The sequence below is a fragment of the Salmo trutta genome, chromosome 22 (assembly GCF_901001165.1).
Source record: "Salmo trutta chromosome 22, fSalTru1.1, whole genome shotgun sequence".
NCBI classification, from domain to species: Eukaryota; Metazoa; Chordata; class Actinopteri; order Salmoniformes; family Salmonidae; genus Salmo; species Salmo trutta.
In genome coordinates, this window is record NC_042978.1 from 10173039 (window position 1) to 10196163 (window position 23125).

The window sequence follows — 23125 nt, forward strand, 5'->3', positions numbered from 1 at the left end:
AGGAGTCAGAGCCGTGATGAAAAACCAGTGTCTTGTCATTGGTTTGCCTGCATCAGTGACGAATAATGGATCACCCGGAGTGGCCAGTGGTCGCCATAACATGGAAGAGAGGACAGAAAGGAGAGTTAGTTTGAGTAATGGTACCGTTACCCTTCCTATCAGTTTGGGAATGCTTACCCAACAAGGTGAACGTGTGTCCCTGATTTAAATCAGAAAATCATGAAATGATTAAAGAGAAATGAATACGAACTGTATTTCATTACCGTAAAAACTCATAGAAAGCCGCAAGACAACTGCCTTAAGTACAAATGATTGTACGATCCGAACACCCTTAACATGAATCCATGTATATAGAGTGAGGGTGATAGTGACCTTTGTCGTTGCCTGAAGATCTTTTGAAGCCCATGAGGCTGATGCAAGATAGCTAATGGACCACAGGCCGACAATCATGATCATATACCAATACTGCAAGAAACTCGGGTAGATTTCACAATCCTCAGAAACATTTTAAATTGTAACATGGTAGCAGCAGCGACAATAGCGCAGACGAAGGAACCAGAGCCGCGAGGAGATCCAGTGGCTTCTCACTGGGCGCCAGCATCAATGTTGAACAGAGGTCCGCCAGCTGCTGCCCGTGCTCAGCATGCAGGCTGAGATAAAGCAGTGTTAGTTCCGGTGATGACACGTGTTCCACATGTGAGCATACATAATGCAAACAGAACTTAAGAGATCACGCAGAAATGAAAGGAACATTTTAGTGTATTCAGACTGAAGCACCCCCTGAAGCCATCGTACAGACCGCATCTGGAAAAGCGTATTTTTGAACACCATTGCCTTAACGTGATTTTCAAACCTGCGCTACTGAGAGAGGAGATACTCTTTCGATATGCCTGACTGAATTTGGAATAGAAAAGACATGCGCGGTTATATAACAGAAGACATTGTACAGAGAGAACATACAGTAGACTGCTGTATGGCACAGCTCAGCCGTGACATACCATCACTTAGCAAGAAAAACACAGTATTACTAAAACCCGAAACCGCAGCTATACGTTAGCTACGTATCCACCTGACGTAATGTCATACTGAAATTGCTCAGCAGTAGTTGATGCGTCTGCAGCGTGCACAGTGGGAGTGACCTGATAATCAAAACCTACAAATAGTCTACCTGAGCTGAAGGCTTACCGGAAGATACCATGAGACATAGCCATGAGAGAAGAATACATCACCTGATAACGAGAGAAAGACCCCATGGATTACTAGAATAAGCCTAAAATAAGCTCCAAAAGACCTTCCCAAAAAGAGGCAATGAACGCTTGATCACTAACACTGATCGCCATGTGGGTGTTATGCAATCCCACCACATGCTAGGTAATCCTAGTATAAACAGCCCATCCAACACAGTTGACACTATAGCAGCCTTGATTAGTCATCCTATAGCTATACGGCGTCAGTTTCCCCACTAAGGTCCAGGGTGATAACGTAACATCTGAAGAGGAAAGGTTAGGATTAGGCAGAAGTATTAATTTTATAATGAGGCTGTACTCCTGGGAATATATGTTTGGTGATGAAAAGACCCGTATTGTTTAGCTGACGACAGACTAATGGCATTCGAGTAGCGCAAGATATCACGCTGCTCGACTGTTATAGCTGATATAGCGCGCAGACATTTGGGCCACTGTAAGTTGGTAGATATGAGTCACGCTCAGTGAGCTGCATCAAGGGTATAAGACGCTCTATGCCTTACTACTATCCTAAGAGTATGTGCCATGTGTACTGCAAAGGTCAGCAGATGCTGTGGAAGGGATAGCTAGTGTCGCCCTCTTAAGTCACCACAACCTCACTGTGTGTTCTTGCAATAATTGCACACATGCCATAGCGACTGTGCAGATGATACAGAACGTAACAGCCAATGCGTGAATAAACATAACGTCCTAACCAGCACGTGCTCCCACGATGCAGTATTGGCAGCCATGCCGTTATGCGTGCAGTGTAGAAGACGAATCAAAGAACATCAGCTGACACCTGAATGTGCCGATCGTTCGCCACAGCACTGAGTTCCAGCCTTACCACGTAATAGAACTAATATGGATGACATGGAAATAACAAAATGCAACCAGAAAATAATTTAATAGCAGTGCTGATGCGTGACCAGAATGACGTGTTTGCTACAATAGCATATGATAGAATAAGACCAGTCACTAGAAAAACGACTAGAGGGCAAGAAGGACTGACAGGGAGGGCAACCTATGTAAAATGGATGCCATGTGATGAGACATGCTAACAGTCTAAACCTTCTGCTGCAAATACAAATGAAGTAAATATAACTACGTTGACTGAAATTATACCGTAATTGCAAGCTAATGGTGTGACTCATGTATTAGTATACACTATTGAAAACATATTTTCTGATTGCTCAGAGCAGAAACCAGCAAAAGTGTAGCTATACAAGCGCCCTAATCGAAAGTTGAATGCGTTCTTTCTTAAACTTTTAAGGGAATAGGTTCCAAGATAATACCCATAGTCATTGTACAACATTTGAGGTGTGACTGCCGCCGCAAGTCACTCGATCTAATGTGACTGGGAGGACCTGTAAAATGTAGGCCATCACTGATAGTATGCAGTAATTCAGCGTTCTCATGATCTGCTACTCGCAGTGATAACTAAACGTCTGCATAGAGACCGACATACTATTGAATCACCGTGATAAGCACCATATCCTGCTCAAGATTATAAAACATTGACGCTCACTCGCTGTATATCGATGCATAGCCTGTATGCTAGCCTAGCATAGGCTACTTCCTCCTTGTATGACTTGGGATGATTCCCTGTGATGGGGTGTGTTCACAGACGCGCCAAATCTACCCCAAAGCTTGTATTGGGAACAAACGAGTAGGCTATCTGATAGGCTACTCTCGAGGCTCATTTTATTTGTAGCCGGCTACTGACTGACAACAGTAAAGCAGCAACATGGTTGATCCTCGCCAACAATGACATCCCTGCAGCAGCCAAACATTGCAACATGAGCATATTGATCGAGGTGAGCGAGGCTCAAAGCTAGCAAACATGGCAAAGGAAAATATATCACAACACCGCAGCATAGCGCGCGGCAGCGGGATGAGTGAGCAGACCCGGTCAGTTTAAATAGACCGCCAATAAAGTGGACGTAATATTTACTAACCTCTAATTTGTCCCATCTCAGTTAATGCATCAACCTGGGGCAGGGCACTGGGGTTTCCCTTCTGAACTGGCTCCTCTTAATTTAAGGGAGAAAATACAGTTGAAAGTGGTTGAAAAACGAGTTTTAATGACTGCAACCTAAGTGTATGTAAACTTCTGACTTCAACTTTTAAGCAAAATAGTGTCTTTTTTTGTTGTTGACATCTGCAAAATTCAAGGAGTAGGGCTTTCAAGGAGTTGGTCTGATGGTGACATTATGATGTCATTGGCCTCCACATTGCTTTAGGAACAATAGAGGTGCAATAGAGAAAAGAGGAAAGGCCCCCCCCCCTCCCTTGTGCCATGTCATGAGGATACCTGGATCACCTATTGAGAGGTGTTTAATGAGGTGAAAAGGAGACTGGAGTAGGACTTAAAATAATGAATAATTACAGAAGAACACTAATCAGATGATTAAATAATAGATGCTTAAAGGTCAATTCCACCAATTTTCAACCACATCTCGAGCACAATACCAGTGTCTACATACAGTTGAAGTCAGAAGTTTACATACACTTAGGTTGGAGTCAATGAAACTTGTTTTTCAACCACTCCACAAATTTCTTGTTAACAAACTATAGTTTTCGCAAGTCAGTTAGGGCATCTACTTTGTGCATTACACAAATAATTTTTCCAACAATTGTTTACAGACAGATTATTTCACTTATAATTCACTATCACAATTCCAGTGAGTCAGAAGTTTACATACACAAAGTTGACTGCCTTTAAACAGCTTGGAAAATTCCAGAAAATTATGTAATGGCTTTAGAAGCTTCTGATAGGCTAATTGACATCATTTGAGTCAATTGGAGGTGTACCTGTGGATGTATTTCAAAGCCTACCTTCAAACTCAGTGCCTCTTTGCTTGACATCATTGGAAAATCAAAAGAAATCAGCCAAGACCTCAGAAAAAATTGTAGACCTCCAAGTCTGGTTCATCCTTGGGAGCAATTTCCAAACGCCTGAAGGTACCACGTTCATCTGTACAAACAATAGTACGCAAGTATAAACACCATAGAACCACGCAGCCGTCATACCGCTCAGGAAGGAGACGCGTTCTGTCTCCTAGAGATGAACGTACTTTGGTGCCAAAAGTGCAAATCAATCCCAGAATAACAGCAAAGGACCTTGTGAAGATCCTGGTGGAAACAGTTACAAAAAGATCTATATCCTCAGTAAAACGAGTCCTATATCGACATAACCTGAAAGGCCGCTCAGCAAGGAAGAAGCCACTGCTCCAAAACCGCCATAAAAAGCCAGACTACAGTTTGCAACTGCACATGGGGACAAAGATCGTACTTTTTGGAGAAATGTCCTCTTGTTTGATAAAACAAAAATAGAACTGTTTGGCCATAATGACCATCGTTATGTTTGGAGGAAAAAGGGGGAGGCTTGCAAGCCAAAGAACACCATCCCAACCGTGAAGCACGGGGGTGGCAGCATCATGTTGTGGGGGTGCTTTGCTGCAGGAGGGACTAGTGCACTTCATAATATCGATGGCATTATGAGGAAGGAAAATTATGGTGATATATTGAAGCAACATCTCAAGACATCAGTCAGGAAGTTAAAGCTTTGTCGCAAATGGGTCTTCCAAATGGACAATGACCCCAAGCATACTTCCAAAGTTGTGGCAAAATGGCTTAAGGACAACAAAGTCAAGGTATGGAGTGGCCATCACAAAGCCCTGACCTCAATCCCATAGAAAATTTGTGGGCAGAACTGGAAAAAGCGTGTACGAGCAAGGAGGCTTTCAAACCTGACTCAGTTACACCCGCTCAGTCAGGAGGAATTGGCCAAAATTCACCCAGCTTATTGTGGGAAGCTTGTGGAATGCTACCATAAACGTTTGACCCAAGTTAAACAATTTAAAGGCAATGCTACCAAATACTAATTGAGTGTATGCCAACTTCTGACCCAGTGGGAATGTGATGAAAGAAATAAAAGCTGAAATAAATCATTCTCTCTACTATTATTCTGACATTTCACATTCTTAAAATAAAGTGGTGATCCTAACTGACCAAAGACAGGGAATTTTTACTAGGATTAAATGTCAGGATTTGTGATACACATTTAAACTCAGTTTATGTAAACTTCCGACTTCAACTTTATGTGAAAACGGCACATTTCTAAAATAGAACATTAAGTTCTGGATGATGACGTTGTTCAATTTTTTTTTTAATAAACAGTAGTTTTCAAACTTGGGGAGCAAGAAAATACCCTCTCTCTTGCTAGAAACTCATTGCAGATTTTGAAAATCGGTCTCCCTTACTTTTAATCAGTGGTGGGAACCTACATTTTTCAATTGTTTCGTTCTGAACAGAACCATATATTTTTTTGTTTTGTTCCACTGTTCCGACCAGCAAAATACAATTCTGAACCGGTTCGACCCCCCAAAAGTGTTATGGTTCATATTGTTTCCATTCTGTTCTTTTTTTAAACCTCTGAAATCTATTATTATTATTTTTTTTACCTTTAGCTGGACATTAAATTACTTCACCAATGGATCGAGCAGCTTGCTACGGAGCGGGACAGTTATGTACATGCATTTGACAGACAATTGTAGCGTAGGGTGTGAGATGCGGCTGAAATTTCTCGGGTGAGGAGAGAGCTGGGCATGAAGCACTGGGCATCTTGTTGTTATGGCATGCATTAGCTATCTGAATTAGGCCCACAGAATTATACCTACAGAGGAGCGGCTTCTATGAAGTAACTTTGAATGTTGTTGAACTTCAGAGAGTTGGCGTAACCTGGGGCAGCAGGTGGCCTAGTGGTTAGAGCTTTAGACTAGTAACCGAAAGGTTGCAAGATCGAATCCCTGAGCAGACAAGTTACAAATCTGTTGTTCTGCCCCTGAACAAGGCAGTTACCCCACTGTTCCTAGGCTGTCATTGAAAATAAGAATTTGTTCATAACTGACTTGCCTAGTTAAATAAAGATAAAATATATATATTTTTTAATTGCTAATGTTGGACCAGAGCTAGCCCTTAATCATGACTCTTACTTCCATTACATTACACATAATGCCGCATAGAGTTTGAGTGCTAGACCAGAGCTAGCTAGCTAACAAGCTTGTGTGGGCAGAGCGCCACCAGAATTAAATAAAAACATGTATTTTTGTAGTAAATAAATAAAATGTGAAATGTAACTACTATAGTAGCCTTAACTAGCATTGAAAAAGTTAATCCATTCTTCTCTAATTAAAAATATCTCCCTAATTTCTGAATCATGCTTGTGTTGTCAAATCAAACTTTATTTGTCACGTGCGCCGAATACAACACGTTTAGACGTTACTGTGAAATACTTACTTACAAGCCCTTAACCAACAGTGCAGTTCAGTAGCTAGATTATGCTTTGGAGGGGATGGTAGCCTTCACACACACACTTGTAAATATATGTTGCGTTTTTTTGTGGGACTGGAAAAAAATGGCCGGAACGTAAAATCATGTTATTAACCAGTTCCCTTGCTTTTAAAATAACTGTTCTGTTCCTTGTATTTTTTTTATGGTTTTCGTTTCTGTTCCCTGAACTGGTTCCAACTCCTGCTTCAAATCCTATCCTGTCATGTCACAGATTTAAAAAAAAAAAATATATATGCCCTTGATTCTAATCTTTTAAACCACAGATCATAGCCATTTTTACCTATGGCGCTGGAGATAATTAATATGAGGTTGAAAAGTGGCGGAATTGCCCGTTAACGTTGTGTGTGTGTATAGAGTGAGATTCATATTTAAAGACATTGCAACCATTATGTGCATAAAGCTCAGCCCTGCTATAGCAGTTCACTAAGCTATACATCTCGGTTAGGGCCAAGTCTTGCTTAGGGCCACCAAAAGGCTAGGGCCGGCCTTTTTACAGTCTATTGAAGTTATCTCTGGCTCTTTTGATATCAGATTCAGAATGAATAACAAGGTTTGTGGTAGTTTGGAAGGGTTTGATCCATCATATGAACCGACAATAAAAAAAAAAAACTGTCATATCTTCCCTTTTCGTCTGTGCTATCTATAATAATGATGATGATAATAGTAATAATCATATTTTGTCATAGCCTACGAATAGGACCGAGTTTTACCTAACCAGGTCATGAGATCAGGAAAAACTCCAGGCCCCAGAAATGTATCAAACACCTTTTACCCAAAAAGGCTCGCTGTTGATGGCCAATGTACGTTATTAGTTAGAACCCCATTTAAAAAAAAAATCATAAATTAGGGTTGCTGGATGAGTGCAAAACAGGAGAATTAACATCACCATTTGGACTCCAAGGGTGCCCAGAACACACATTCCAATGATCCAACAATATAAACGGAGGTGGCTTTTCTGGCTTCCCACAAGCACAGCTTTTCCGACACGGCACTTCTCAGTTTTTTCCGGGACAGCGCGCTGATTCTTACTTGATGGGCTCTTGATTGTAAGAGGTTGGAATGCTCTTTGGACAAGTTTTGTTAGCAAGCCTTGTTATCCAGGGAAACCTACAATAAGTACATTTACAGCGCATCATTACAGTCAGTTGCAGCTTGAATGTGCTCTGGGTACATTTTCTGCATTCTGCTGGACCTAACTCTGCTCTTTTGAAGTGGTACCATTCCATTCCAGCTGCAAAAAGAATAATAGTTGCTTCTGAGTAAGATGTCCGCCCACACCTATCTTTTGAACTTCGTCACCTCCTTGGCGTTAGAGGCACTCTCCAAGGCCGGCACTGTGTTAAAAAAAGCCTTGCCAGGGAGGAGAAGCCATTCACAGTAAAATGTACAAGCATTTCTAAAGGTTCTGCTGCGTTCCAGCTGTCGGTGGAGGCGTCGTGAAAAGAAAGCCTTTCAGGGATTTCTAGCTGGAGGTCAGCCGCCATTGTAGACGAGACTGAATGCTTTCCCAGTGTGTGAGGATGCTGCTGCTGCTGCTGCCTGCCTGCACATTTCTTGCCAGTCACACGTGCACATACATTTTCTTGTATTATTGTAAATTACAATGTGTAGCAGTGTGACCCGGGATGTCTCCTTTTTCTCTATTTTTATGTCAGCCCACTGTGATTTATATTTTCAGTGTGCTTTTTTTCATCCACACGAGCAAACACGTGCACGTTCACATGCATTCACACAGCAAACATACAAGCACATGCACACTCATGACCCTACTGAATGGGTGGCAATATACACATCACAGCTGAAACCCTCTGCTCATGTGCTCAGCTCTGTACACAGCCTATGAGATATAGGCTTTGTATACAGCGAAATCTGTGAGAAAGACCATATACTCTGTATATACACTGAGTGTACAAAACATTTGGAACGCCTGCTCTTTCCATGACAGACTGACCCCAGCAATGCTCCCTGTAAGCAGCGCGTTGACGAGCAGTAGCCCACCCGGGACTGCCACGCAGAAGAAATATCAGTCCACAGAGCGAAGCATGAGATTGAACTTCACCTAACTTTCTAGAGTAGTGGCCACCAACCGGATTGACTGGTCGATCTCTAAGGCATTCCTAGTCGATCGCCAAACATTTTTGTAAAAAAAAACAACGATAAAGCCTTGTTCCTATTTTCTTTTTAATTCTCGTGCGGTTGGCAGTAGATGCACCCAATTTTAGCTGCCCTGCGCGCCAGGCAGGTGAATTTCATGTATCTGAAGGTACAAATTCTGCCTTCCCGGTGGTCCCGGAGAGCAAATCAAGTGCAATAGCCCTAACGCTCGCAAATCGTATGGCTCAGATTACCGTGTCTGCAGTAAAGTAGCAGGCATAAAAGAAAGCTACAGCGAAGTTGATACTGTGAGATTTCAAAACGTTTAAAACCATGACTAGAGAGAGACTGTCAACGAATGCAGCAAAGAGCTGCTGTTTTTATGATTGAGTTCATGTTTAAGTTCTTACTCAGCACTGTCAACACTTTGTATTCAACACTTTATAAGCCATAAAATGTGCTTTCTTCCTATTTCCATTCATCTCTACAACAAGCATTGCAGCAGGATAAATGAGTGTATCCATAGGCTTGCGTTGTTATTATTAGCGGCTTGCGTCTTTTTGAATATCAAGGAATATTGCCCTTCTCTGTTCATATGAAAAACGACATGAATTTGTGCATGAGGCAGAAATAATGCGGTGCGACTCGAGTTACGCCATCAGCTGGAAGACTGTGCCCCTTTTTGGTCAGTGTCAGTGGAGGAAAGGGAGAGCGGAGGGACGTTGAGAGGCGGACCCTCAATCTGCTGCTCTCCCTCCGGTGAGACTGACCATCAGATGCAGGCAGCATCAGCCCAGTAAAATGAAAGGTTCACTCCACTGTGCCTCACAAGTAATACAACAACGGATCTATTACCGGGGTGATCATATTGCCTACCTAATGTTTTGAAATTGAATTGGAAAAATATGTCCCGAACAACAATACATTAGCAAGCAATTGAAGCAATGATAATCTATTGGGTCTTTAGCTTACTGCACAAACCTCATTGCTACAGTACTGTTTTTAATTGGTTAATGTTGCATAGGTTTACATTTAAGTCATGTTAAAAAATAATCTGATTGGTAGATCTCGGCTTGCATTTTGACTCCGTGATCTTGACTCAAAAGGTTGGTGACCACTGTTCTAGAGTTTTCCCTGTTAACACTATCAACGTTTACCTTTACTGTGGCAATATTAGCCACATTCAATGCAACATACTGAAACAAAACGAACTATGCAAGAGATTTTGTTGTAGGCAGAACGCATCGGAGTAGGGTTTTATTGCATTGACACGCACGACTCAGCCCGTACTCTGCACAGACCGGTGCGGCATAACCGATCAGAGCTGCAGTAGGCTTATATGAAATTGACCATTGCCATATATGGATCTGTGACATTTACTTTGAACTGGACCGTGTTTACAGCATGAGCGGTCGTGAGTAGATGCGCTTGTTTTGATATTAAAGCGAGAGCTGCATGTAGCCACGTGTGCACATTTTGTTCATATCCTTTGCTAGTTAGTGAGTTATTAGCCCAATTATAGATAATTTGTAGTCAGCAATAGGGGAGTGATTTGCTTTCTACAAGAGCACAAAGCGTATACATTTCTAGACATCTTTGAAAAGAGAGTCAGGTAAAGAGCATTTTTTGTTTAAAGGGGCAGTGTTGTATTTGGAGACAGGCCTTTTTATTTATTTTACCTTTATTTAACTAGGCAAGTCAGGTAAGAACATTCTTATTTTCAATGGCATAGGAACAGTGGGTTAACTGCCTGTTCAGGGGCAGAACGACAGATTTGTACCTTGTCAGCTCGGGGATTTGAACTTGCAACCTTTTGGTTATGGTTACAACACTCTAACCACTAGGTTACCCTGCTGCCCCCGCTTGAATAAACTATGTAGCCAATAGGCAGAGGATAGCATAATTTGTATGATTCTCTGTAATAATGGTATGGGAATAATGCTTTTTATTTTGTAAAGTGGTTTCTTGCATCAAACAACACAACATTTTTAGTCACCTCATCTCAAGGACAAGTAGATATGCAGGGCTTGACCTTAACCAGGTTTGTTTATTTATTTATTATTATTATTATTTTTAAATATCAATGAATGTAGGCCTACATTAAACACCACACATTGGCTGCTACTGTAGGCTGAATGATAGAACAGCTATTTCCATGTTAAAATGTTATGGGATGCATTTTCTCCATTGTTTTTGATGGCAGCCAATCTGGTAGGCCTACATTATAATCAAATAGCCACAGTAGCCTACTTGGCCACTGTTATAACTAACTTAAAGCAGGTACAGCCTCTGTGTTCACAGTAAACGTGCGCTGGAACTTGCACAGAACTTTCACAATGTTCATGTTTGCGCTCAGCAGACCAGAAATGTGCTCAGTGCCGAAAAAATGTATAGGGAACATTGCTGACCAGGTGAATCTAGGTGAAAGCTATGATCCCTTATTGATGTCACCTGTTAAATCCACTTCAATCAGTGTAGATGAAGGGGAGGAGACAAGTTAAAAAATGATTTTTAAGCTTTGAGACAATTGAGACATAGATGTGTGCCATTTAGAGGGTGAATGGGCAAGATACAAATTTGAAGTGCCTTTTGAGTGAGATACGGTAGTAGGTGTCAGGCGTGCCAGTTTGTGCCAAGAACTGCAACGCTGCTGTGTTTTCACGCTCAGCAGTTTCCCGTGTGTATCAAGAATGGTCCACCACCCAAAGGACGTCCAGCCAACTTCACACGACTGCTGGAGGCATTGGAGTCAACATGGGCCATCGTACCTGTGGAACGTTTTCGACACCTTGTGGTCCATGCCCCGACAAACTAAGGCTGTTCTGAGGGCAAAAAGGGGGTGCAACTCAATATTAGGAAGGTGTTCCTCATGTTTTGTGCACTCAGTGTAATTTGTAAGATATAGGCCCTCTATGTAGTCTATGAGATAAAGGCTGTGTATGTAGTCTATGAGATAAAGGCTATGTATGTAGTCTGAGTTATAGGCTCTGTACACAGCCTGTGAGTATACAGGCTTTGTATGCAGCCAAGCCTCTGAGGAAGACTATACTCTGTGTATAGTTTGTGAGATATACACTAGTGCATGTAGTCTGAGATACAGTGCCTATAGAAAGTCACCACCCTTGGATTTCTGAAAATGTTATTGTTACAAAGTGGGATTAAAATGTATTTCATTGTCTTTTTTTTGTCAATCTACACAAAATACTCTGTCAAATGAAAAATAAAACACAAATATACCTTGATTAGTTAAGTATTCATTCCCCGGAGTCAAAACATGTTAGAAACACCTTTGGCAGCAATTACAGCTGTGAGTTTTTGGTGGGGTAAGTCTCTAAGAGCTTTTCTCTGTCAAGGTGTTGGGTATCATGGCTAGATAGCAATTTAAGTCTTGGCATAGATTATCAATCAGATTGATGTCAAAACTGTAACTTGGCCACTCAGTGTCTTCTTGGTAAGCAACTCCAGTGTATATTTTGCTTTGTGTTGTAGGTTATTGTCCTGCTGAAAGGTGAATTCCTCTCCTGCAATCTGGTGTTTGCCTGTGCTTACCCGTCACGTTTTTCATCCTGAAAACGTCCCGGTCTTTGCCGATGTTAAACATACCCATACCACGATGCAGCCGCTAACATGCTTGAAAATGGAGGCAGTTATTCAGTGACGTGTTGTGTTGGATTTGCCCCAAACATAAGGCTTTGCATTTAGGCCATGAAGTGTGTTCCTTTGCAGTATTACTTTAGTGCCTCGTTGCATACATATGCATGTTTTGCGTATTTCTATTCTGTATATTTTAATATTTTTCACTCTGTCATTTAGGTCATCATTGTGGAGTCACTACACTGTTGATGATCCATCCTCAGTTTTTGCTCATCACAGCCATTGAACTCTGTAGCTGTTTTCAAATCACCAATGGTCTCATGGTGACATCCCTAAGCAGTTCCCTTCCTGTCCTGCAGCTCAGTTTAGAAGTACTGCGTCTTTGATGCATCTGGGTGGGTTTAATACATCATCCACAGCACAATGATTAACTTGACCATGCTTAAAAGATTGATTCAATATCTCTTTTGTTATTGTTAACCATCACTGCCCTTTATGAGGCTTTACCTGGTCTGTGTAGTTTAATCTGTGCTTGAAATTCAATACCTGACTGAGGGACCTTAAAGATGTTTTATGTATGGGGCAAAAGAAGGGGGGATAGTCATTTCTTTTCACTTTGACATTGTCTTTTTTGTAGATCAATGACTGAAAATTACAATGAAATATATTTCAATCCCACTTTGTAACGCAACAAAATGTGAAAAAAGTTTAAGGGGGGTGTGGACTTATTATAGGCGCTGTAGCCTCTGCGTGTGGTCTGTAGGATTTGAGATAAAGCCTCTGCGTGTAGTCCTTAGGATCTGAGATAAAGCCTCTGCGTGTAGTCCTTAGGATCTGAGATAAAGCCTCTGCGTGTAGTCCTTAGGATCTGAGATAAAGCCCCTGCGTGTAGTCCTTAGGATCTGAGATAAAGCCTCTGCGTGTAGTCTGTAGGATCTGAGATAAAGCCTCTGCGTGTAGTCTGTAGGATCTGAGATAAAGCCTCTGCGTGTAGTCCGTAGGATCTGAGATAAAGCCTCTGCATGTAGTCCGTAGGATCTGAGATAAAGCCTCTGCGTGTAGTCCTTAGGATCTGAGATAAAGCCTCTGTGTGTAGTCCTTAGGATCTGAGATAAAGCCTCTGTGTGTAGTCCTTAGGATCTGAGATAAAGCCTCTGCGTGTAGTCCTTAGGATCTGAGATAAAGCCTCTGCGTGTAGTCCTTAGGATCTGAGATAAAGCCTCTGCGTGTAGTCTATGAGAGACGGGTAACTGCCGAAATGGAAGGAAACGCCAACATAGTGTTTTAATAGGGTATTCAATATACTTTATCCCTAATTTACTCCAAGTGTTTCCATTATTTTGCCATTTACCTGTATATGCTCTATATGCATCCTATGGAGAAAAAAAAGTGTGAGACAATATGGGCTTCATGACCTGTGTAAACCTAATGCTCTATACACATTCTTCCATTGACTTGAGTCATAACTTGAAGCTTAACACCAGTTGTGTCACACTCTAGACTAGAGCCATACTCAATGTGCCAACAGACCTCTCACTGCTTAGAGGAGATTCAGCGCAACTATGCTGAGGGCTGTTTGACACTACAAACATAATAGTACAGGAAGTCTCTTTGGCCTACTTTCTATAGCGGTTCTAGTGGAAAGTATTCACACCCCTTGACCTTTTCCATGTTTTTTTTTGTTAAGCCTGAATTTGAAAATGATTACGTTTAGATTTTGTGTCACTGATCGACACCCCATAATGTCAGTGTTTTTCGAAATGTTTACAAATGAATTTAAAATGAAAAGCAAACATTTCTTGAGTCAGTAAGTATTCAACCCCTTTGTTATGGCAAGCCTAAAATAAGTTCAGGAGTAAAAATGTGCTTAATAGGTCACAAGGGCCATGGACTCACTCTGGGTGCAATAATGGTGTTTAACCTCTTAAATGTAATAGCAAAATGTAGATTTCCGCCTAAATAGACCTACCCAAAAGTAACTGGTATTCATGTGTAATTACATGATTCTGACATGCAAAACGTTGGTATATTTGGAAAAAAAGACATCTGGGAGATTATGAGGAAATAATCAGAAGATGGATAGGAGTTAGTTCACAAGATCAAGCACACACCAAATAACCTTTTTTATTTATAAAGTCATCTTTCATTGTCCAGCTATAAGTGAAGTATTGATGACTAGAGCTGGAAACGCATCAGATGGCTTCCACAACGTGAACCGTATCAGGGGAAAAAAATTGAATTGATAGACCTAACAACTAGAAATGGGCAGATGTTTTAGTAAGTGATGTCAGGTGTGGTCACGATGTTTCCAAGTGTCCCTAAACCTCTCCAAAGTGGCATATGTCTGTAAATTAGGTAATTCCAGTGCTATTACATATTTTCAATCTCTAAATGCTATTTAAGTTTATAAACACAATTTCTACCATATCAACCTTACTAAAACATTGTGGTGGTGTTATGGGGTATCCAGGGTACATTCAAGTGTTGTTTCAACTTCTCCAAAGTGTCAGAATGTGGTAATTGCACTGTTTTTGCAAACTGGATGTGCCTAAAAGTTATTGTTCACTATAAAAACGACATTTCTACAACACCAACCTCTCTCAAACATTGTGGTGGTGTCGGGGGACATGCAGGGGATATCCAAGTGTTTTTTTCAACCTTTCCAAAGTGCCTGGACGTTTAGCCTAGGAATATCCAATGTATTGGTCCCCTGTTATAAAAAAAAACATATAAAGCAACATAAAATGTCTTATCAAACACAAACTTGGTTACACACGTGTCCTTCACTAAAAAAGGTGCAAAAATAGAAACAAGCTGAACTATTTACAAATGGTGTTGGTTTTACATCCCAGGTGTAGATGATTTAGATTTCACTTTCACCTCAGCTTGTGCATCTCGTGATTAGTCTTTGAAGCAGTCCCTCTCTGCCAGGAAACAAAAAGCAAACTGGCATTTTGGACAAAAGATCTTGCATTTTCCCTATTTTCTTTTTCAAGAGGTTTATGAAAAGCATGGGATTGTCCACAAAGAGCTTGTACCCACTGCCAAGTAAGGGGAAGTCACACCGAATTAGAGTTACTCTAACTTTACAAAACGACATTACCTTAAAGTAAAAACACCAAGCCTTAACTTTATCTGTACAGTGTCTCACATAGGTGTGAAGCGCACACACAATGCAAACAGTAACACTGGAGATAAAGGCAGAGGTGAGAACCACAAACAATGGCCATGAGAGTTTAGTAGCCTCTCCAAAGTTACAAGGATGAAACTTAGAACAGCAAACTGAACTAATATGAAACATAAACAAATATATTTTCTTTTAACTATGCAAGTCAGTTAAGAACAAACCCAGATGACGCTGGGCCAATTGTGCACTGCCTTAGACTGTTGTGTCACTTGGGAGCCCGTAGACAATAACTACTTTGGAATTATATAAAATTGAAATGACAGAGTTTAATGGCTGTGATAGGAGATAACTGAGGATGAATCAACATTGTAGTTACTCCACAATACTAACATAAATGACAGAGTGTAAAGAAGAAAGCCTTTACATAATACAAATATTCAAAAACATAATGTTTGCAATAAGGCGATAAAGTAATACTGCAAAAAATGAGGCAAAAGTGGCAAAAGAGCCGTGTGTCCTTCGATACACAACCCAACCAAGCCGCACTGCTTCTTGACACAATGCTCACTTAACACGGAAGCCAGCGACACCAATGTGTCGGAGGAAACACCGTACACCTGGTGACCATGTCAGCGTGCACTGCGCAGGAGTCGCTAGTACGCAATGGGACAAGGACATCTCTGCCGGCCAAACCCTCCCCTAACCTGGACGACGCTGGGCCAATTGTGCGCCGCCCCATGGGTCTCCCGGTCGCGGCCGGCTGCGACACAGCCTGAACTCAAACCCAGAATCTCTAGTAGCACAGCTAGCACTGAGATGCAGTGCCTTAGACCGCTGCGCCCGTACCGGAAGACAAATCCACCTTTCACCAGAACAATAACCTAAAACTCAAGGCCAAATATACACTGGAGTTGCTTACCAAGACGACATTGAATGTTCCTGACCTAGTTACAGTTTTGACTTGAATCTGCTTGAAAATCAATGGCAACACTTAAATGGCTGTCTAGAGTTGACCAATTTGACAGATTTTGAATATTTCTTTTGAATAATAACGGGCAAATATTGGACAATCCAGGTGTGCAAAGCGCTTTGACTTATCTAGAAAGAATCACAGCTGTATTTGTGCCAAAGGTTATTCATGTGTTTTATTTTCCAATGATAATGCAAAAACATTTTTTTCCCCTCTTTCCACTTTGACATTAGAGTATTCTGTGTAGCTCGTTGACAAGAAAATTACAATGAAATCTATTTTAATCCTACTTTGTAACACAACAAAATGTGGATAAAGTCAAGGGTGTGAATACCTTCGGAAAGGCACCGCATGATGCTTTTTCCTTTGTAGCCAATCACCCTGCTCCATGCGGAGACAGCCAGGTCCGCTTCAGACCTCATCGCGCTCGAGTGTGTGAGCCAGACGAACGTCTGTGTGTGTTTTTTAAAACGCGAATAAGGGTACTTCTCTCAGCTGTTATTGGGAATCAGAGCTCCATTATGAGAGGAGAGCAGTAGGCAGCCCAGTTCACAGCAGCCCAGGGGACTGCAGCTCTGGCTTAACACTGTACTAATGTAGCGGTTTCACATTAGATCATTCTTCTACAAACTGCTTGATGACTTCCATTTCAATTTGGATTTCAAATTAGAAATGGATACATCTAATTGTTAGTTTAACAATAATAGCAGTGTTGAAATGATACATTGACTCTCTTGAAATGTCCAAAGTCTTTAGGGGGTGCCCCACATTGTTATCTTTGACGATTGTGGTTGGGGCTCATTTTGATATTTCACGTTGTTATACAGTGGCCCCAGAACCCCCTATCCCTGCTGTAATTCAAACCCTGATTTAATAGCATATGCATTCAATATTGTTCACAAACCTCTCAATACAAGACTGGTTGTTCCTGATGAGCCAGAGATGACAAACTGGCCTCTGATATTAAACTCCAGTCCTTGTGTCTCCGGCAGATAGTGACAGCGAGATCTCCAGTGGGACCGGTGATGTGTCCAAAGACTGCCCTGAGAAGATTCTGGAGTCCTGGGGTGGAATCCTCAACAGATGGTAAGACTCACAGGGAGTGTGGCAGTCATGATGACCACATGAAAATGTATGGAATCATTGAATTGAGGAGGAGGAGGATGATGATGGATTGCATGCATGCATGGGCACACTTTACCTACAGTAGCGATATGTAGAGTTCATAAAGCCTTCATATGCGTGACAATATAAGTCATACTGTATGTACCATGTGGCTGCTCCTTTCACTGAGATTCATCCGTTGTTGATGTACAACAACACTCTTTATGCGACTGTCATATACACGTCATTTTCTTCTCCCTATGCTTTGTAACTAACCGTAGGTGTATCTCACAAGAGACTAAATGCAAGTCTAACAGAAAGCTGTAGAGAACTGCTTGATTATTTGAACGAAACGCATTCAATGTATACATTTTCTGATAATGTGACTTTGTTTGCATAACCACACATTGCTTTGGTATGTGTGGTCACATTAAAAACGTTATTTCAAGGGGCCTCCATTTCAGTCCTCATAAAAACAGATCCAGGAACGCAACATAGATAATGGATATCCCCGCCCATGCCTGTACTGTCGATGGCCTTACCCTGATAAGAATTGCTGTTTGAATTGCTGTTTTAATAATAAAATAAACTGGAATCTCAGTTATGAACAATACACACCAAAGCAGGCTAGACCAGCTCTGACTGACATGGGTTTGGCCTTGTATACGTTAAAATACACAAGAATCAGTTGGTTGGGAATGGAACTCAGACTGAATCGCCAATCAAAGCATTGTGACCTTGTTTCCAGGTACTACAAGTAGTCCTGCAAACATAAAAGTTTAGCAAAAGGTTTTGACTAACATTAAATAGCTAACAAACAGTATTTCTTCATATATATCAGATTCTTAACTACCTCTGTGTGTGTGTGTGTGTGTGTGTGTGTGTGTGTGTGTGTGTGTGTGTGTGTGTGTGTGTGTGTGTGTGTGTGTGTGTGTGTGTGTGTGTGTGTGTGTGTGTGTGTGTGTGTGTGTGTGTGTGTGTGTGTGTGTGTGTGTGTGTGTGTGCGCGCGCGCGCGTGTGTGTCAGGCATGGGAACCTGTCTGTGCGGCCTAAGGGCCTGACGGCGCTGGTGAAGCCTGGGGTCCCCGAGGCCCTCAGGGCTGAGGTCTGGCAGCTCCTCTCAGGCTGCCAAAGTGACCAAGCCCTGCTGGAGAAATACCGCATCCTCATCACCAAGGTAAGGAGAGAAAGACACACATGCGTGCGCACTGATACACACACACGATGAGACACACACACACGATGAGACACACACAAGCACACACCTATTTATCGACATAATCTCACGCACAAAGATTTTCACCGATACACTAACACCTCACTCACACACACATGCCGTGCTCAATGAATCACATGCTTAAAGACACGCACTCGCACACGATTAGTGATTCCCACATGTATTTGAATGTACTCTCCAGTTCTGTTGTCTGAAGTGTAAAGGTTGAGAAGTTGCCTTCAAAATGGTCGCATGTTGGCTGTAATGAAAATGTAAGTGTTGCAGAAATGAACACAAGTTAGTCAAGTACGTGTACTGTATAACCATCATGCAAATCGTAATTTCGAGTGCAGAGATTGAGACAATCCTTAAAGACGTTGGTGTGAAAAACATGCTCTTCAACTTGGGGTCGTGAAAGTGTAGTAATGATTTGCATCAACGTGCCCTGCAGGGAATCTATCTCATAACTATTACAGTAGGTGCCACCTTGCAGTTGTCCCTCGTTCCCCTGGAGAGACTGAAGGACTGTCACAACTGGCCAGTAAATTAGCTCCGTAAAGAGCCTTGCGTTATAGAATTGGGAAAAACTTCATGGTCCACACAATTTGGAAATGTGTCATTGGCTTCACAATGACATGATTGACATAGAAACAGCATTGAAACATCAGAAGCATCTCATCGTCAAGGTAATTTCAGTTCAACTTGAATTTGCCAGATTGTTTCAGTGCATCTTGAATTATCGTTTAAATTCAACTTGAGTTTGCCAGATCATTTCAGTTCAACTTGAATGTGGATGGTCTGATCCCACAGCGAGCACAGTTGTTGTGCCTTTAGCTAATTCTCTTATGTTGCTCTTGGAGGTATGCTGGCTCTGATGCCAAGTATGGGTGATGGCAGGAATTTTCCCACAGTAAAAAGGCACTATTGTTGACTCTGGCACAATTTAACAATCCTCGTGGTTAAATAATACTTTTGGGGATTTGGTTTGACAAGGGGATAGGGAAGGGCCATTGGGACACTCGGATTTGAGTGTCTGACAACAACCTGTATAGAGCATCAAATCTGGGACTTTAGAAAAGGGTCCAACTCAAATGTAGGACTGTCTGAACGCTAGAATTGAAATACAATTAAGTTGACTATTAGCTTAAGATAAATATAACATTTTCAATCTCTCGCTGCACAAGTACAAAATGTATTTATAGTATGTAGCGGAACAGCAGCGATATTAGTTACACGTTTATTTCTCCGGCCTTCAGAGATGTACAGTAGTGGATCTCTGGCATCCTGACCTTAATATGTGTGCTACTAGGCAGTAGCCCAGTCAGTGGGTGACCTCCTTTTACTACACAGATCACGGTTCTATCACCCAGTGTGGGGTGTGTGGAGACCATGTGTCAGACAGAGAGGCTAATCCTATCAGCCCCACTGTTGTCCTGGCACTAAAATGCCACAACTAATGTGAAGCATCATTCTCTGTAGTCTGTCTGACAGATACACCCACATAACCCCTAACCAGGCTTACCCACAGCCCCAATTCATTCCACCTTGACGGGTCTCTGCCTAGTCTCTTATCCATCGGCTGGTAGATCATGGCACAAAATCTATTTTGGAGCAGCCATGATTTTTACTACCTTAGAGCTAATTCCAAGTGACTAATATATTGGTGTTTTTTTTTGCATGAGGGACGTGTGAGGAGGATAACTAGGCGACAGCCCCTCACTTTTATGTATAAAACAATACTCATTCCTTTCAGGAGAGGGTCTTAAAATACAACGCACTCAGTGATCATTTGCCTGAAATAGAGGGATTGAAGAGAGCGGGAAAATGGATCCATAAACTAAAGGTTACCGCTCGCGCATGGGGCACAATTTATTTTTTTTAAAGCCGAATGAAACGGAACAGGCTTCTCCTTTGACATGTATTTATGCTGGGCTGTCGTCGTCGCTTGCCTGCCGGTGTAAATTTACCCTCGCCTTGCGTCTTTAACCCAGAGTGTTCTGTCTGTCTGTCTGTCTGTCTGTCTGTCTGTCTGTCTGTCTGTCTGTCTGTCTGTCTGTCTGTCCCCAGCCACCTTGCCTCCCATGGAGGCAGAAAATTGCAGCAGTCCAGATGAGCTGCTAAATATACCACAACACTAGCTTACGTAAGGAAGGTTATGTGACAGAGAATATCCTGGTTCTTTGAGTGGGCTCCCTTCCTTATTGGATGTATTGATAGACTGGGTGGCCGGTGCTATTAATAGCCAGCTAAAATCCCCGGGGGGGGAGGCGTAGTGTCGTAGGGCTTGGTGTCTGCGTTATTAATGGGCCGATCTCCCCTCAATGATGATTCTAATGCTGATTGAATCCCAAGTAATTGTGCCGCGGCTGGTTATGGGGGTATAAATCAGGGCACATTTCACTCTGCTTTCTGACGGTGACACTCATAATTGACAGTGACTCATAATTGCACGTGACGCTAGACAAGACGACACTGGGTTGGGTGTGTACTGCAGGAAAAGGGATTTCTTGGGAGGAGACAGGGCTGTTCTCTGCTCTTGTGTATTTTAGAGTCATTTTTTTGAGGCTCAGAGTGAATGTTTTTGGTAGGACGTGTACAGTATAAGAAACGTTATCCGACAAGGTGCCGTTGACTTAATCAAAGCTAATACTCAGGTGTCTGGGGTGCCAAGACAGACAAATCATGCCTTTTGCTCTGCAAGAATTCACGTTTAAATTTTTAACTTTTGTGCTCTTATTTATTTATTTATTTAAAAAAAAATGTACTTGGCTGAATGTCATTTTAAACGAGCGTTTTCTCAGAACATAAAGTATTTTTTGTTTTGTGTGGTTCCCTGGTAGCCTAACTCCTGGATACCAGTTTTGATATGGTTAAGTGTCATACCCTCTTCACTTTTTAACATTACATGTAGTCTGCACGCATTCACACACGCACACACTCTTCCTAGGTGTCGGTCTTCAGATTATTGCTAAATTGCAAATAACTCAGTTCCCAGTCTGTGTGGCACTTTATTGGGAGAAAGTGTGAAACGTAGATTTTTCACAACATTTTGAACCATGGCTTAAAAAAGGTTGAAAGCTATTTGGAGTCTGCTCCTCAGAAAGGCACTTACACTGTAGTGCTGCCAATTCACATTACAGTTAGAGTTCCTCTGTCGGGATCAATCAAAACCAATGACAAAAGTTGGCTGGAGGTTCAAATTGGAAGTCTCGAAAAATGGTGTTGGCCTGTCTCTGAGATTGGAAGTCACTGATGTCTGTGGAAAGAAATGATTGTTTTGCCAGAATGAAGATTGATTTTTCGTCTTTGTGATTGTCAGGTATTTCACGATTCACAAAACTTAAATTGACATCATTATCAATATTTCAATGATTTGCTCACTAGGCCTATTTATATCTCAAATGTACTATGAGAAGAATATTTGATAATTACTCTTTTTACAATTGCAGGGATGCACTATACTGATTTTTTTTATTTTCTCTAAAGAGCCTGTATGAAAAATGTATTCTGCAGCTCAAACCACAGTTGGTACAGACAGACTGTCCCAGTCTCAGGGGTAAAATCGCTCTCTTCAGAGGCTGTGCCGCTGTCAAGTCTCACCTGGATCCCACTAATGCATTCTCTTCCACTCAGGCCCGCAATGAACAACAGTTCAGTCTTTCTGAAGGATGTAATTAAATCTTCGATGAGGGGTCTTTGTCTTTCTCAAGGTGCTTCAGCTCCATTTTTATGTCATATTTGGGCCGCACTCCAGCTTGCTTTGCAGTGGCATTTAGTGAGTCTCTGCAATCAAAGGTAGCATCAGCAGCGTAGAGTTTGGACTAGAATTAATCAGACACCCACGCGTGCTAACCCACAGACAATGCTGTACAAATGTACACTGGGATGAGCTGCCATGGAAACATGCTTGGATTTGAGTTCGTTCTGCTTGTGATGCTCTTCCGTGCCCATATTCTGTTTGTCTGGTTTTGACCCTTCTAATGTGATGCTCCCAGATACTGGCTTGACTTTGCTGCTCTTTGAACTAATTTATCATTTTTTTGTTACTATGGTAATAAGATATTATTCATGATTAACTTTGGCAGGCTGTATTAATTTGTCCCATTTCGACTATCACATTGCCGCAAATTGGTTTGGAGGGTGACAGAGCTAAGCTATTATTGATTGGTCTCAAAAATGCTAATCCTAAAATGCTAAATAAATAAACAGTTCTCAAATTGCCTACTTCGCTGGTCAACAGACTACTTGCTAGATTAGGTGTTAAGATAATTCCATGAAGATGGAATGTTGGTGCCGTATCTATTTAAATGGTTACTGTACTCAATTGCACCAAGAGCAGTGTTCGTACGGTCAGGAAAAGTCATGGAATTTTTAAATGGTGTTTTCCAGGCCTGGAAAGGTTTTGGAAAACTCATGGAAATGAATTTAATAATTTCTGTCAA

At 41.6% G+C, this 23125-nt stretch overlaps 1 protein-coding gene across 2 annotated transcripts in view; it reads left to right on the forward strand.

Annotated features, from left to right (window-relative positions):
- LOC115158043 (rab GTPase-activating protein 1-like) overlaps positions 1-23125 on the forward strand; it is a 170737-nt gene that overhangs the window by 47689 nt on the left and 99923 nt on the right. For both annotated transcript variants that reach the window (XM_029706521.1, XM_029706522.1), the window contains exons 12-13: positions 17356-17449; positions 18494-18644. In XM_029706521.1, coding sequence (XP_029562381.1) covers positions 17356-17449; positions 18494-18644 — 245 coding nt within the window. The remainder of the gene's footprint in view (positions 1-17355; positions 17450-18493; positions 18645-23125) is intronic.